General features: G+C 35.7%; 1 protein-coding gene across 1 annotated transcript in view; it reads right to left on the bottom strand.

Annotated features, from left to right (window-relative positions):
- Nucleotides 1–7,028: 7,028 nt before the first annotated feature.
- The window catches only part of LOC149807627 (thioredoxin-like), a 34,361-nt gene continuing 26,213 nt past the window's right edge, over nucleotides 7,029–15,176 (bottom strand). Inside the window, exon 5 of the mRNA XM_089968955.1 lies at nucleotides 7,029–8,606. Within this exon, the coding sequence (XP_089825081.1) occupies nucleotides 8,544–8,606 (63 nt within the window). The 3' untranslated portion in view covers nucleotides 7,029–8,543. The remainder of the gene's footprint in view (nucleotides 8,607–15,176) is intronic.

The following is a 15,176-nucleotide window of genomic DNA, read 5'->3' as shown; positions in this document are numbered from 1 at the left end:
ATAAATTCTCACAATTCCTATCAGAGTAATGCATGAAATTCCTACATTACATACTTTCTATTACATACAAACCACTAAATCCGAACACATATCAATGAAATACTGTATGAAATTCTTACAATACATGAATCGTATAACATTAAAGACAACGAATGCATGATTACCTTCTGAACTCAAGAAAAACTAAGTATGAATTTAAAACGAATAAACTCAACAAATAATTTCAAGCTTACAACAATGAACATATTGTATGTGATATAGACAATACCTTTGGACCTTTTTTGAGACTCTTTCTATGCAGCTCAATCCCCCCCTCTCTCTCTCCATGTCTTTCAAATTCTTCCAGACCACCGCCCCTTGGACGATTTATTTAACTAGAAAAATTAATTGTTAGTTTCCTCCGAGTCCATCAGATTGCTCTTTCTGCAAAAAAAAAGTTTGGACTGACTTGTTTTGCGAAGGAGATTACTTAAAACCTTGAATTTCGTCTGCCCCCCCCCCCCCCGACCTTTAGCTTAGCAAATCAGGATTAACTTTCTCCAACCACCAAAATTTTAACGCTCCCGTCTAAGTCAGAATAATTCTCATGCCCGTCTTTATTAATAACTATTCCTGGACATTTCATTTTAAGATGCACAAATTTCCTTACTTTGTTGTTATCTTTCTCTACCTGGCCCTATATTAATATGTCAGACCCATATCCAAACGGGTCCTAATTAAAATCCAGTCATGCCCCCAAAAGGAGCTTATTTCATCCTTCGCAGGCAGCATTTTATTGCCAGCCTAGCTCAAACATCAAAGTTAATTGTTAAGTGTCACGCTGACCACGACAAAATGGGATGTGAGGGCATCTAAACAAAATCTACACTCGATAGTCCCCACACCTTGTTGCAAAAGAACTTCGATGCGTTTCGTCTCCTGGGAAGTCAAGAAAGGTAATATATGGTCATGCAAGTCCTTGTGCCACTTTTTCACGTTATTTTCTTCTCAGATGAGTTCATGCCTTTTCCAGATACTCTTCCAACTTGTCTTCTGAATTCATCAAACAGTTGTCATGTAGTTTCTAACTATGATGCTTCATTTGACATTTATAATAATGATCCATATTTGGGTCTGTAATTGTTTCAGTCAAGTCATGAGCAAAACAGGTTCTTCTTGTACTGGCCATCTTGATATCATGGCTGTATTTTTTAACTTTGTGACTACTGTTATTGTTCTGGATATAAAACAAACCCCTTCTTCTATCTCCATACGTTTGTGTTTTATCTTTTCGTTTTTCTTCTAATATTTGAGGATCACTTCTCTCAAACTTGATTTTCTGAGTATTGTCAAATTCTGTATACAAGATGACATTCACTGTTTGCCTGAGCTACTACATACCTCATCTGCGGTATCCAATGTTCCGGTATGATAACCCTATCTACACCTTGGTCGATCGAACATATATATTGGTGCTTTGTCCTGGCGACATCTATAGTACGTAATGAAACTAACCATTAACGTGGTGCATTGTACATTGGCGTAAAATGCTGCAGGCAATTGACCAAAAAAGGATACTTTGGCAGTAATCAAAAGTATGGATGTGTACCAGACGGAAGCTATTACATGTGTATTTGAGTGAAAGGTATTTGTGCAAAGAGGGAATGGCACTGGAAAATGGCTTATTTATCAGTCCATTCAAACTGTGTTCTCCCCCTGTCTCGATCATGTAAGAAAGTTCAAATTTCAGCAACTTAAATTTGATTGGATGCGGTGGCTTGCATTCACAGACCCAAAGCACATACATGTCTGTTCAGTACACCAAGGTGTACATGGGGGTATCACATCGGAACCTTGGCTAGCAAAGATGCTGCAAACCTTAGTTCCCCATGAAGTTAGCCCAATTTTATAGGGTGTAAATGTCCCTCGTTGCAGTCTTAGTCTGTAGTAAAATCAAATCCACACAAAGTATATCTTTCTGCTTAATCGTTGTAAAGTAAAGATGCCATTGCATCTGTTCGTACCTAATTGTTCTGTTCAGATAGCGACAAAAGCTCGCCATCATACATGTATTTATGTGATGGTAAAATGCTATCAGATTTTCTCCTCGTTTGTTAGTCTGGGTTGAAACGTGAACACATCACCACATTAAAAATACACTCACAACAATGGTCGATTTTAAAAATATTTTCGCTTCCCCGCCGAGTTGTGTTAAGAACAGAATCTGATGTTGGTGTCATTGAGTTTAATGTCGTAGGAAACGTAGCGGCTCAATTTCTAAAAGTCATTCCTTTAAAAGTCGATTCTGCTTACGATGAAGGAGGAAATACATATCAAGTTCACAGAGAATTTCTGCATTCTTATCTTCTTGTCAGTATATCATATATGACAGTATCAATATTATAATAAAAGGTGATCCTGGACAAGTTATTGTTGCATTTTCTAAAGGAAAAATCATAATAAACTATATTTTTGATAACGATTCTCCCGCGATCTGTGAAGGATGTACTGTATCTGTTACCAAGGAATACAGTTTAGGAGACTTGTTAAAATCAATTTATCGTACAGTAGCAACCATCCTGAAACCCACGTTCACTCGAGGGTTGCTAGATTTAAAACATGCAACTTTTGATCTAGGAAAATAATTTCACCAAAGGATACTCACTGACAAGTAAAATCATCAAGAAGTCTTATCAAAAGGAAAAAAATGTATTGATTCAATCAAGACCTCCTAGGGTACCAAAACACCCCCTATAAATTCGCTTCACGCTTTTAGCAAAGGTATCAATTCCTCCCCACAGCAAGGACAAGGCAGAAAGGGAAACTCTTCAGACCTCACATACACGTTCAGAAAAAGAATAAGAATAGAAGAACTGAAAGATAATTTGATGTTTTTGATTACTAGCTGGAAAAAAGAAAACTGTTGCACTGAAACTCTTGCGATGTTCCAATTAGAACTTGATCTGTTTGCCATGCCCCAAAGATGATGACAATACAAGAATCACAATGGGTAGAATTTCATTCTGTGTTGTCTTTAACCACCTAACGAATTTGAAACTAAAGAACAGACAAGAAAACAAAAATAACGAATTCCTGGGAGCTTCATTACTTTCTTACAGTTTGTACACAGCTCACTGGAATCCAGCGGTGTGCGCTAAAGAGGGAACTTCCTCATCAAAACCCCAAAACCATTAAGTCTAAATCATCAACATTGACGAGTCGTTGTCTAGCCATTTACTTCATCTCCTCTAGAGACTGATATGCTAAACTTTATGAAAAGAAATGCTGCATCTACTCAACTTCATAAATATGATATTACAAGGTTCAGATTATATTGTGTTTTACAGGATTAAATGATCATGGTTGGGTATTTATTGATGTGTAAATTTTACCTAATCACTCACAAAGTAAATGAAGTCCGAAGGACTTTATGTTAACTTTGTGAGTGATTAGGTCAAATTTACATACCGATAAATAACCAACCATGATCATTTAATCCTTATAATTCCAATTTAAGTAGGGCATACTTTCTTTTCATTCGCCGCTTCACATCTCCCCATAATACATAACCTGTACAGAATCACACGAACATATTGACTACAGTCAGTTACGTTTATTCACACAAACTTCATACTTTACATTTTAGGCAATAGCTACCGATGGTTTCAAGACATCTGGTTCATTTACAACATTCTTGTTCAATTTTTAGTCAGTCCTGTCTGCTACGTCATATGACCATGACCTTATATAATAACAGCTGATACGGAAAGAAATAGTGTGCTAGATTCAATTCCCAATGAAACCTTAAATCATAATGGATTTTATCAATGAACAACATGGAAATATGAACAAAATGAGGGTATCCCTTACTAACATAAAGGTAACAATTAAATAAATTGTATACAGGAATGACATTTTATATCATTCTCAGCTGCATTAATACATGTGAAAACCCGTTCAGTGATCTATTGCAAAATGAAACGTAACTACTGTCACATTTACGTTTATTCGGCAATTTCATACTTTACGCAATGGATACCAAATATAACAGCACAATATCTTTCATATAAAAGAAAATAACATTCTCTTTTAATTTTAGTATGTCCTATAAAGGAATAACATTTTGTATCTTTTTCATCAGCATAAATACTTAACAAAACCCTTTCAGTTATCTATGTGAAACTAAATGTGCAGTTGTTAATTGTAGAGTTGCTCGCAAAACTGGCCATTTATTTGTTTAGTTGCACAGTTGAGTGCTGGAAGGAATTAATGACAACACATCCAAAATAATATAAATTAGAAGAACAATCACCTTTATGATTATATACATTTTTCAATGGTGTTAAGTCATATTGGTGGAGATGGTAGTTTTACCATTTAAAAACGTTATTCATTCTTTGAATAATGGTCTCATAAACATTTGTTTTTATTTTAGTGTTAAGTGGTCATATTCACCATACTGCCTACACCCACACACGTTTTTTAAATAAGCAAACAAAATCAAAATATATGTATAAAAAATTTACCACTGAAAATGCCAATGCCCCATTTTTTGTTTTGTTTAGTAGCCTCTGAGTATTTATTTCAATACCTTTCAAGTCCTCCTCAGATAATTTCTCAAATCTTGGTTTATATCCCTCAGTGGCCTCAAAATTGACTGGCCCAGTTCCCACACTAGTATTGTCGTTGAGTATGGCTAGGGTGACTGAGGTCATGGGGTGCTGTCTCATACCTGCCAATCCTGACAAGTCCGTCTGAGTAAGGCAGTTGATTATTTTCCGTAAGATTGACCAGTTTTCAGTAAGGTGTAACAAAAAACTGCTATTGTAAAGCTGGAAAACGTAATTAAATGTTTGATGCAGTGATGATAAACATGTTCAACTGAAAAGTTTGTGAAGTACGCGAAGACTTTACTTACAAGTACAAATACACAAACTTTAGTTACAAACCATATGCAACTCAATGGCTTGTTGCCATCTCTCAACTTCATGCAATTCTTGGAAATTCTTTTTCCATTTCACATGACGATGGAAATCGTATCTTGTGCCACGCGACATACTCAAATTGGCATGTGATGTCCAATAAACGTAATTGTGTCCTTACCAGCTTTAATTCACAAGAATCTGAATACTCCTTTTTATGGGGACCTGAGTGGCAGAGTGGTCTAAAGCACTCACCGTTCCGGATCACTGCCATCTCACCTCTGTCTGCGTGGGTTCGAAACTAAGGTTCGGCTAGCGTGGGTACGTCGGAAAGCACGCCAGTAGCTTCTCATGGGTCGGTGGTTCTTCCCCCACCATTTATACTAGCCACCATATATAGCCTATCTTGTGCTGAAAAATGGCGTTAAACCCTAGAACAACAACAACTCCGTTTTATTCTTCTGTGTTCAGTATTAACACTTTCCTTAGAAGCTTATTTTCCCTTTCGTCTTAAACATGCATTGCTTTCTGGATGCCATTTAAAACAAATTCTATAATCAATAGTTTGAACATGCACATGCTTTGTTAACATGAGATTTCAAGAAGGTCAAACACACATTCTTGCACTGGTGGATATTTTGTTGACGCTTCCAGCCGCATCTGCAGATGCAGAGCAGGGATTCAGTGAATTGAAAATGATGAAATCTGATTGGAGATGCAGATTGCGCAGCAGTGTATTAAATGACTTGTTAACTATTCACTTCTTAAGTGAAGACATTGCTGATTATGATCCACTGCCAGCTATATATTTATGGAACTCTTGTGGACCGAGATAAAGAAGACCACTGTATATGGAGGACTATTCAGAATTGGATGGAGAAGATTTTGATTTGGGACAAACTGATGGCAAATCAATATAATTTATAATGTGTATAATATGAATCTTTATTGTTGTGTTACATACACGTATTTTGAGGACTAATGGATTTTGCTCCGGACTAGTATGTCTTTTGTCCTGTTAGTCCACTTGACTAGTTGATAAAAAAATTAGTTTCGAACCCTGAAATAGGTGCAGTTTAAAGTGTCTAGGGTGCTGCTGTAAAGTTAGTCAGTTTCCCATACTTATTTCACTAATCCTAATATGAAACCTGGATCCAATCAAACACAGATGTATCGATTATCCAGATTTTTCAGCAACTATCATTTTTTCATAGTTTTTGCTTGTATGTTGTAAGTTCGTATTTTAAGGGTAGACTTATGGCAAAATCATAAGAGTTGGCAGGTCTTCTGTGTGAGGAAATTTATCAATCTCTGTTGTTTTGTTTTATTTTCAGTGTTTGTAACATCCATTGCATTATTGTCAAATCCATTTTCATCTGCTACAATCACTGCTATTATTTCTTTTGACTCCATGTCATCAAATTGTTAAAAGAACTGCAGAAAATTGCAGTGAAAAACCACTGTAATCTGCCATTTTGCGAGACTTTGTAACATACGAACGTCAAATTGTGAACTATGCATTTCAATAAAAGAACATTTGAAAAAGTATAAAAAGGGTATATTTTTAAAGCTGAAACAAACATTTCACAATGTGTCTGCAATGTTTATTTATATTGCAAACAGTACAAAAGTAGTCACATAATTTATCGACATGTACAAAATTCCAGATCAGTATCACATGACCATTTACAACCAATCATATTGCAGAAAATCCATTTCATTTATAAAAATTGGAATTATTAGGAGATAAATAAAGAGGAATAAAGTAGAAATTTGTTTATATATAGTGCAAGAAATGATTTTTACTAATCAGGTATATGAGTTTATTTTGCTATGAATACTGCCAAATTATATGAATATCAAGTTACAAAAATGTCTTCAGTGTACACATCTCATTAAAGCTGAACAAATCTGAAACTGATATAAACACATTCTTGGAAACTACCAACTGTTTAAATTGTTTTTCTTACTACAAACATGAACACAGAATCTCTATCTTGGTCTGTCTAATATTTGGAAAACTTTGGTGTTGATGACATCGTAGTATTAAATACACTCAGTGATCTGGTGGTCTACACAAAAACGAGGACCACTTATGTGCAGAGGTTCCAGAAAACAAACATGCAATGTGTTGGTATGTTTTTATTGTTGATAGAATCCATTACAGCATTTCAAGCAAAACATGTTCAGTATGATGATAATCCAAATTATCCGATGGTAACAATAAACAATGAGATGACATGCTGTATACTTTCTGAATCCTTAGGTTAAAAACTGGTGGACTGTTCAGAGTTGTAGGTGCCATACTGACTGTTCTGGCAGTCAGTAAGTTTTCACATACATAAAGAGTAATGTATTTTTAAAAAAATCACACAGGTTGATTTTTAAAAATTTTAATATTTGAAGTAAATGAACAGTAAGATCTCATTAAATTCCCCGTATATTTTGCTCTTGACTGATGAACATTTTTTTTGGTGGCAAAATTTATATTATTGTTACAAGACATACAAAAGTATGGCCAATAAGGAGAATAAATACTGGTAAAAACTCTTGTATCAACCTACAACATTAACTTTTAAATAAACCATAGGATAATTAAAACAAAGATTTTTAGATGGCTCTTATGGGGCAACATTTCTTGCAAACAATTTTGGTAAATTTTCCCTCCCAAAAAGGAAAATATTAGCAAATTTTGATAGATGTGATTATCATTATGAATGCCAAATAAAATATAAAGGTATTCATCACCTAATAACATTACATCACAAAAGTTGGGGTTTTGTTGTCAAATGTTTCTGTAATAAACTATTAAACACCAGGTTGGCATATATACCTTTCACAGTTATTTTTGTTCATTCCATCCCAAAATATTTCACTGTCTCAGCACAAAACATTTCTAGTACTTCAAATCTCATTTGGTTCACATCTGCAAGGGAAAGCAGGTTCAGTCTTGAATACATGTCATTATGAGACATGAATCCTTATCACAAGGGTAAACATTCAATTTCATGGGAGCTGGCTCTAAGCCACCAAATTTTAGAAAATACTGGACCAAAATTAACAAGAAATGAAGCTATCACACGATACCCAAGCTTATTTTACACATGTACCAACTTGAATATAAATGGTGGACAATGTGACAGAATATGCCTGCACTTGAGATGCCTTCAGAATTGTTAAAATCTGCATACAATATGCATACAATCTGCATACAAAATGAGAAGGTATTGAGAATTTTTTTAATGAGTGCAATTATTTTGTTATCATGACCAGTTTTTATTTTATCTAACAATTATTACAAGCAACAAATCTTTAATTGTATAATCTTAAATAGGCCAACACCATTAAAATGAGGATTTTCTACCTTACACAATAAAAAGATACATGGTTGAAAAGATATGAACCATGAACACAACATCAATTTGTAAGCTATAAATAAAAAGAAGTAAAAAATACCCATCCAGCTGTCTCAATATTATCTGCATTTGAAGACATCAAAAACACATCTGCTCCACCTGAGTTATGACAATAATACAAATATTATCAGTTACAAATTATTGTATCAGCAGCACAATTCTCTAAATAGTATGTATTATATGGGTACAGTGTAAATTCATGTAGATACATAAATAACCCTGATATTTATTTCAGTTTAGTAACCACCTGTCTTAGCTTGTCAACATCAGCACCAGAAAACTCCTCCAGCTGAAAAAGAAAGAAATACAGATATCGAGTCTAACTTGAGTTAGGGAATAACTGTTCTGTTTCACTAAAAATCCAAAGCAATTATAATGACATTCCTAAATGGAATGAAACTATGAATAAAAATAATCAGAATAAAACAATCCTTTATGATTCATTAACTTAATACTGATGTCTTTAAACAAAACCATTTCCTCTATTTCTCTGATCAATAAGGAACAGCCATTACAAAGGTAATACAACTTATACTTTACAATACCATATATACAACTCAATTACAAGTCAGACGCACATGCAAACTGTATAGACACAGATCTGACATCACACGATGCACTTGCAGATCAGGGTCTATGCAGTTTATTAGGACTAGTCAGTAGAGAAAAAGAAACCATGATCAGCTGGTGCATTATGGGATGGATGATCAGGGTCTATGTTGGACCAGACTTACAAGCAAGAATAAATGGTAATAATATTATAAATGTACCCTGACACTTTCAAGGTCAACTTGATTTAATTTCATGACTTAAGTCTTTGACTCGTCAATTGAGATAATATATTTCAAACCATGGTTTTTGAGAAATTAATGACAAACAGATAGACATAATGGATGCAGGGCCATACCCATAAGCTCACTTTGCCTTTGGCCAGCTAACTAAAAATGAATTCATGATAAAGCTACACCCTGTCTACCAGGGTGTGATCACAAAGTTCACAATAATGAAACCGTACTATGACCGTTAAGAGAGTGCTGTAAAGTTACTGGACTGATATTGAAAGAAACCATGTTTCATATCCCTGTCTCAAGAGTATTAGAAAAAGTGAAGAAAATAGGTAAAAAAAAATGACCAGTGATTCTGAACTTGAAGATGAAATCCTGACTGTGATGCATGAGATGTCATCAAACTAAGAAGTATAAGTGGACCATGCTTCATTCCTGTACCTCAGTTTTTATGATATAAAGCAACACAAAAGCAACCTTAAAATATTTTCCTGTGACAGTGACCTTGATGATACAACATTAGTGAATCTTCCAGTGACAATATGCAATTGTACCATGTCTTGTTTGCAATTATGGGTTGGATCTGGGTATACTTGTACACCAACACAAGAAGGTGTGACATGGACCTCATCTGGGGTCCGATCTTCATGGTCAAGGTCAAAACTCAATAATATTCTATATTTTCAGCACACTTTCCTTCTACTCTTTGACTTTAAATCCATCTGTGATTATGGGATGAAATAGTGTACTTGTACATTATCACTGTAAAGCATGCTGCATATCACATTAAGGGTCCTATGTTTAAGGTCAAGAACACAGCTGAAGTTTACATTACAGACATTACTTTATGCTTTAAAGTTATTTGAGATAATGGGAGGAAACCGGGTATATTATATATCATCACTAAAGTGTAAGTCACATACCACAATCAAGGTGCTAACTTTAAAGTCAAACCCATAGCTCAAAATTTTATGTTTTACAATAACCTTTCCTTTTCACGCCATAACTTTATAGCCATTTGAGGTTACAAAATACATACATGTATACCATCACTAAAACATGCATCACATACTTCACTGTGATTATTTTCTTAAATGTTATGGTTGCAGTTCAATATTCTATTTTCCACCAAATTTTAATTTCCAAATCTGTAACTTTTCAGCTCTTTCAGAGTAATAATGCAGTTCGATATACACGTCACCATTAATAGATGGGTACATTATCTTTATTGGTAGTGGGATAGTGTTATATACTGAATTTGTCCACTGCACTTTCCTTTCCACTCAATCATCTTTGAACCCTCTGAGATGATGGGATAAATATTTGTGTATCTATGTCACCACTACATGGTGTGTTGCATACCCCACTGAAGATCCTTTCTTCACTGTCAATAATAATAATGAGGACTTTGTATAGCGCCTAATCTTTGGAAGCTCTAAGTGCTTTACAACATTAGACAACACCTATAACATAAAATATTAACAAAAACATGATATTATTACAAAAAACAAACACAATGAAATTTAAAAACACAAACAACATGCTCAAAATATTTAAGGTAGGGAACATTATTAGGTCTTTAGTTTGTTCTTGCTTTCGAAATAAGTGAGTTTTCAGAGCACTCTTGAATGGGACCACTGTGTCAAAGTTCAATAACAAATTCATTCCACGTTGCTGGGCCTTGGTATGCAAAAGAATGTTGTCCATATGACTTTGTTTTCATAATGGGAATAATGAGTATACAATTGTCAGAAGAGGAGTATAGGTATCTTGCTGGTGTGTACACATGGGTGAGGTTGAATAGGTATGTTGGACTGGAGTCCATCAGCGAAACGTAGGACAGAGAACAAAGTTTTTGTTTGATTCTGGATTGAATGGATAGCAGGTGTAGGGTACAGAGCAGCGGGGAGGTGTGCTCTGATCGTGGTACTCTAAGTATGATCTGAGCAGCTGTGTTTTGAACTTTCTGAAGTTTCTGAAGTAGATATTGAGATGAACCAGACAGAATTGAGTTACAATAGTCCAGTCTTGAAAGTACTAATGAACATACAAGTGTTTTAGTGGCATCCACTGAAACATATCTGCAAATGGAGCTGATGCGTCTCAGCTCAAGATATGCAGCCTTGCATATGTTTATGACAAGTTGGTGCAACGTGAGAGTACTGTCCAGAGTGACACCCAGGTTTCGTACTGATTGTGAATTTAATGTTGGTGTTACTGATATTTGTTGTTTGAGGTAAAGGATGTGACTGAGAAAGTCTTTGTGTTGTGATCAGATTGGTCTCAGTTTTATCATCATTCATCTGCAGCTTGTTACATGTCATTCATAATTTCACATCAGAGATGCACCTCTCTACACCTTGGATGGTAGCATCAACTTCAGTTGGGTGGCTAGATTTGTATATTTGGGCGTTGTCAGCGTACAATTGGTGAGACACTGGATGATCTATGACACTAGAGAGCGGCTGAGTGTATAGATTGAAGAGAACAGGTCCAAGAACAAACCCATGTGAACACCACTACAGGGTTCATACTGAACTATGAATGATAAATTCAAAGACTTCTCCCAAACTTTCAAAGACCACAAACAGAGGTTTCCAAGACCTATTTTTGCTAACATTTTGTATACAGGTTATATGAGAAAACAACGAATGCCAAATACTACAATATTGTTTACTGATTAAAGTCAAACTATAATTAATTTCCTAAAATAGCATTATAATGATCTGGAAGATAGGTTAATATTTGTTATTTTTTCAGAAATATGTAACATACGTGTCAGATTTAATACAGAATAAATTGTTCTGTTAACAGACATCAGCACTGCTTTAAATGCATTATTATATTTGCTTTTTTTCTCTTCAATCATTTTGGAAAGTGATGCCACCACTGTCATCTTTTCCTCTGCTCTTCTCCTAAGAGCATTTGACTATGTGACAAGCATAATGAGTCCTTTTAACTCTGCCTGTTCTGCTTTCTGTACAGAGGAAGCATGTAGGTGACAATGTCAGCTTCAAGACGCAGCTTTTTGCCTTCAAGTTCTTCCACTTCATCCAAGGCTAACTCCCATTTCTTTCCTTTTTGGTTTTTCTTCTCATCCTTCTCCTCTGCTTTCTTCTTATCCAGAAAGGCATGGTACTTATGTCTTGCAGAGGAGGCATATGTCATCATTTCATTGCTAATGACGATTTCCAAAGGTCCACCTGCTTTCCTCATTGTGTCAATGATTAGCCTTTGAGCTCTGAGGCTTCCTCTGCTGAGGTTCTCAACAGATACCTGTTTGTTGACAGAAAATCCTCTCTCCACTGTTGCCTGCCCATGTGACAACAACAACATTTTCTGGAGAACATTCCAAAGTTCAACATATTCCTTTCTTTTAGAAAGGACAGAATAAAACACTTCATCAAGGCTGTCATCTGTTCCAGTGAAGCATTTCAAGGGATGATTGTCCGATTGGGTAACTTCATCCACGCTATTTAGACACAAATTACCATTTAAAAAATGGCTTCTGAAAAAGTGAAATAAAATATAAGGGTACAAACAAACGGGGATGTATAGTCAGACTATAGATACACAAATCAATTTCGGCAATGTGATTTAAAAAAAATTTTTTTTTATACCACTGGGGAATAAGGTCAAGGGTTGGCAATGAGAAATGGGGACATTCCGTCAACTGGAAACTCACTTTTTCATTCTTTTTTTATTTGCCTAATCAAATGACTCGACTTCCTACAGTTAAAGCTTCACAGCACACTTTATCGCCATTTTTTTTAATTACTCGCAATTCAAGAACAACAACTCTTGCTTAACTCTACTATAGTGTACGCATGCGCAATTTGAAACTGTTTATCCGTGAATTGAATTTATTACAATGGATGTTTCTATATTAAACCAAGGAACATTATTATGTAGAACAAAATTTTCGAAATGATTTTTGTCCCTCAAATGTGTTAAATAAACCGACGGTATAAGTAAATTTAAACGGGCCCTCTTTTGCCACATCTCCCAAATCATCAAACTAAACAATATCTTATTTTATACCCAAAAAGTAATGAGTTACCATTATTTTGCCCAAAACTACCAATAGCTTATACTTCTGCATCTTTGTTCCACTAAATGAACAGTACGTAGTTACTAATTTGCAACTTACCTTTGGCATGACTTATAGGACTCCTTCTCCCATTGAAGCCGTCTTTTTACACAATGTACAAAACGCCTTTCGTTTACATAATTTATCCTTTTGCACCCATTCCTTGTATTTCTCTTGTTCAAGCCAGATATCGTTGAAAGAGCAAAGACCTGGCATTTTTAAACACTGAAGATGTAAATCGACTGAACAAATTTTTAATCCTCGAGCATAATACTTTCGCGCACTTTCTACGTAGAGTGAATTAGTGTAATGAACATTTTGATTGGCCAAAGCTGATGGACTCGTCCAATCAAATTGAACGATTCGTTAAAAGAAAGAAGCCAGGAAAACCAGTTACATCCGAAGCTAAAGACCTTAGGCAATTTTATTTGTGACTTCCTTTGATGAAGTGTGTAGCCGTCTTGCTTTGATGAAGAGTGCATGTGCTATTGAAGTCGCCGCCGAGGCCAACTTTGGATGGCCAAACAAAGCCTCTTTTGTTATTGCAGCGGCAATGAAACTGAACGGGTCATCAAAAGAACGAAACCAGGATAACTAGATTACATCCGAATCTAACAACCTCGGATAATTTTATTTGTGATTCTGGAAAGAAATTACAAATTTGTGGGTTTATTTAAATTTTCAAAGACTTTTAAAGACCTCAGGGTAACATGCTCGATTTTCCCAAACTTTCAAGGCCTTGAAAATGCTACCTCATTTTTCCCAAACTCTCAAAGACTTTCAAAGACCGTACGAACCCTGCACTACACAGATTAACTGGGCTGGAGTGTATTCCATTTTCAGACACATTTTGTGTCCTGTTGACCAAGTAGGACTTGAACCACCATAAGGCTGTAACATGAACACCAAATACATGCTAGAGACGGTGAAGTAATATATCCTGATCTACTGTGTCAAATGCTACAGACAAATCAAGGAGAGTGAGGACTGTAATCTTTCCGTTATCCAAAGCAGAGAGAATGTCATTAACTACTTTTAGAAGAGTAGTTTCAGTCTTGTGGCAAGGGCGACATGCAGATTGTACATTGCTAAAAAGACTGTTTGAATTCAGATGAGATACAAGCTGGGATAGAACAACCTTTTCTAAGATTTTTGATATGAATGGGAGATTAGAAACTAGGCAGTAGTTCTTTAAATCATTATGGTCGAGTGTTGGTTTCTTTAGCAGAGGCTTTAAAATGGCAGTTGTGAAAAATGATGGGAATTCCCCGGATAAGAGAGAGGTGTAAATAGCTTCATTTAGTGAAGGTAATACTGGATCTAAGCACTCAAGCAGCAGTGATGTTGGAATTGGATCAAGTTCACATGACTTTGGTGCACTATTCCTCACGATTGTACATACTAAATCCACGGAGACAGGTTCAAATGCTAATAATGGTTGCCACTGAAATTCTGTATCCCAACTGTATGGTGATGATGAGTCAATTGAAATTGTGTTGTCAAGCTTATCTCTAATGGTTTGTACTTTGTCACGGAAGAAATTTGCAAACAGGTCCGGAAGGTCGACTAGAGAGAAGGTAGTAGGAAGTGGTGTACATTTGTTCCTTGACATTAGCTTGTTAATAATCTTGAAGAGCTCTTTGCAGCTGGAACTTGCCATGATCTTAGTACTGTAGTGGGCTGATTTTGCTGCATGGACTATGTGTGTGCTGTTCTTCTTAGCAGCTTCATAGATTTGCTTATGAATAGTGAGTCTGGTGGAAAGCCAAACCTCTCAGCTTTACGGCAGTCTCTTTTAGCAGTGGGAAGCTGGTCCCTAACACTGCTATATGATGTAAACACTTTTGAACTGATACTCTGCACTTGGAGACTGGGGCATGTTTGTCGAGCAATGAACGCAGGCAGTTATTGAGTTGTTCTGCTCTAGGAGTTAGGCAAGTTGTTAGGTTTGCTTGGATGTCATGCATTAGTTTGTCTCTATTTA

This window comes from Sinohyriopsis cumingii, chromosome 1, assembly GCF_028554795.1.
Source record: "Sinohyriopsis cumingii isolate HCF-2022 chromosome 1, ASM2855479v2, whole genome shotgun sequence".
NCBI classification, from domain to species: Eukaryota; Metazoa; Mollusca; class Bivalvia; order Unionida; family Unionidae; genus Sinohyriopsis; species Sinohyriopsis cumingii.
Note: the sequence above shows the minus strand (reverse complement) of the source record. Positions and strands in the feature narration are given on the sequence as shown.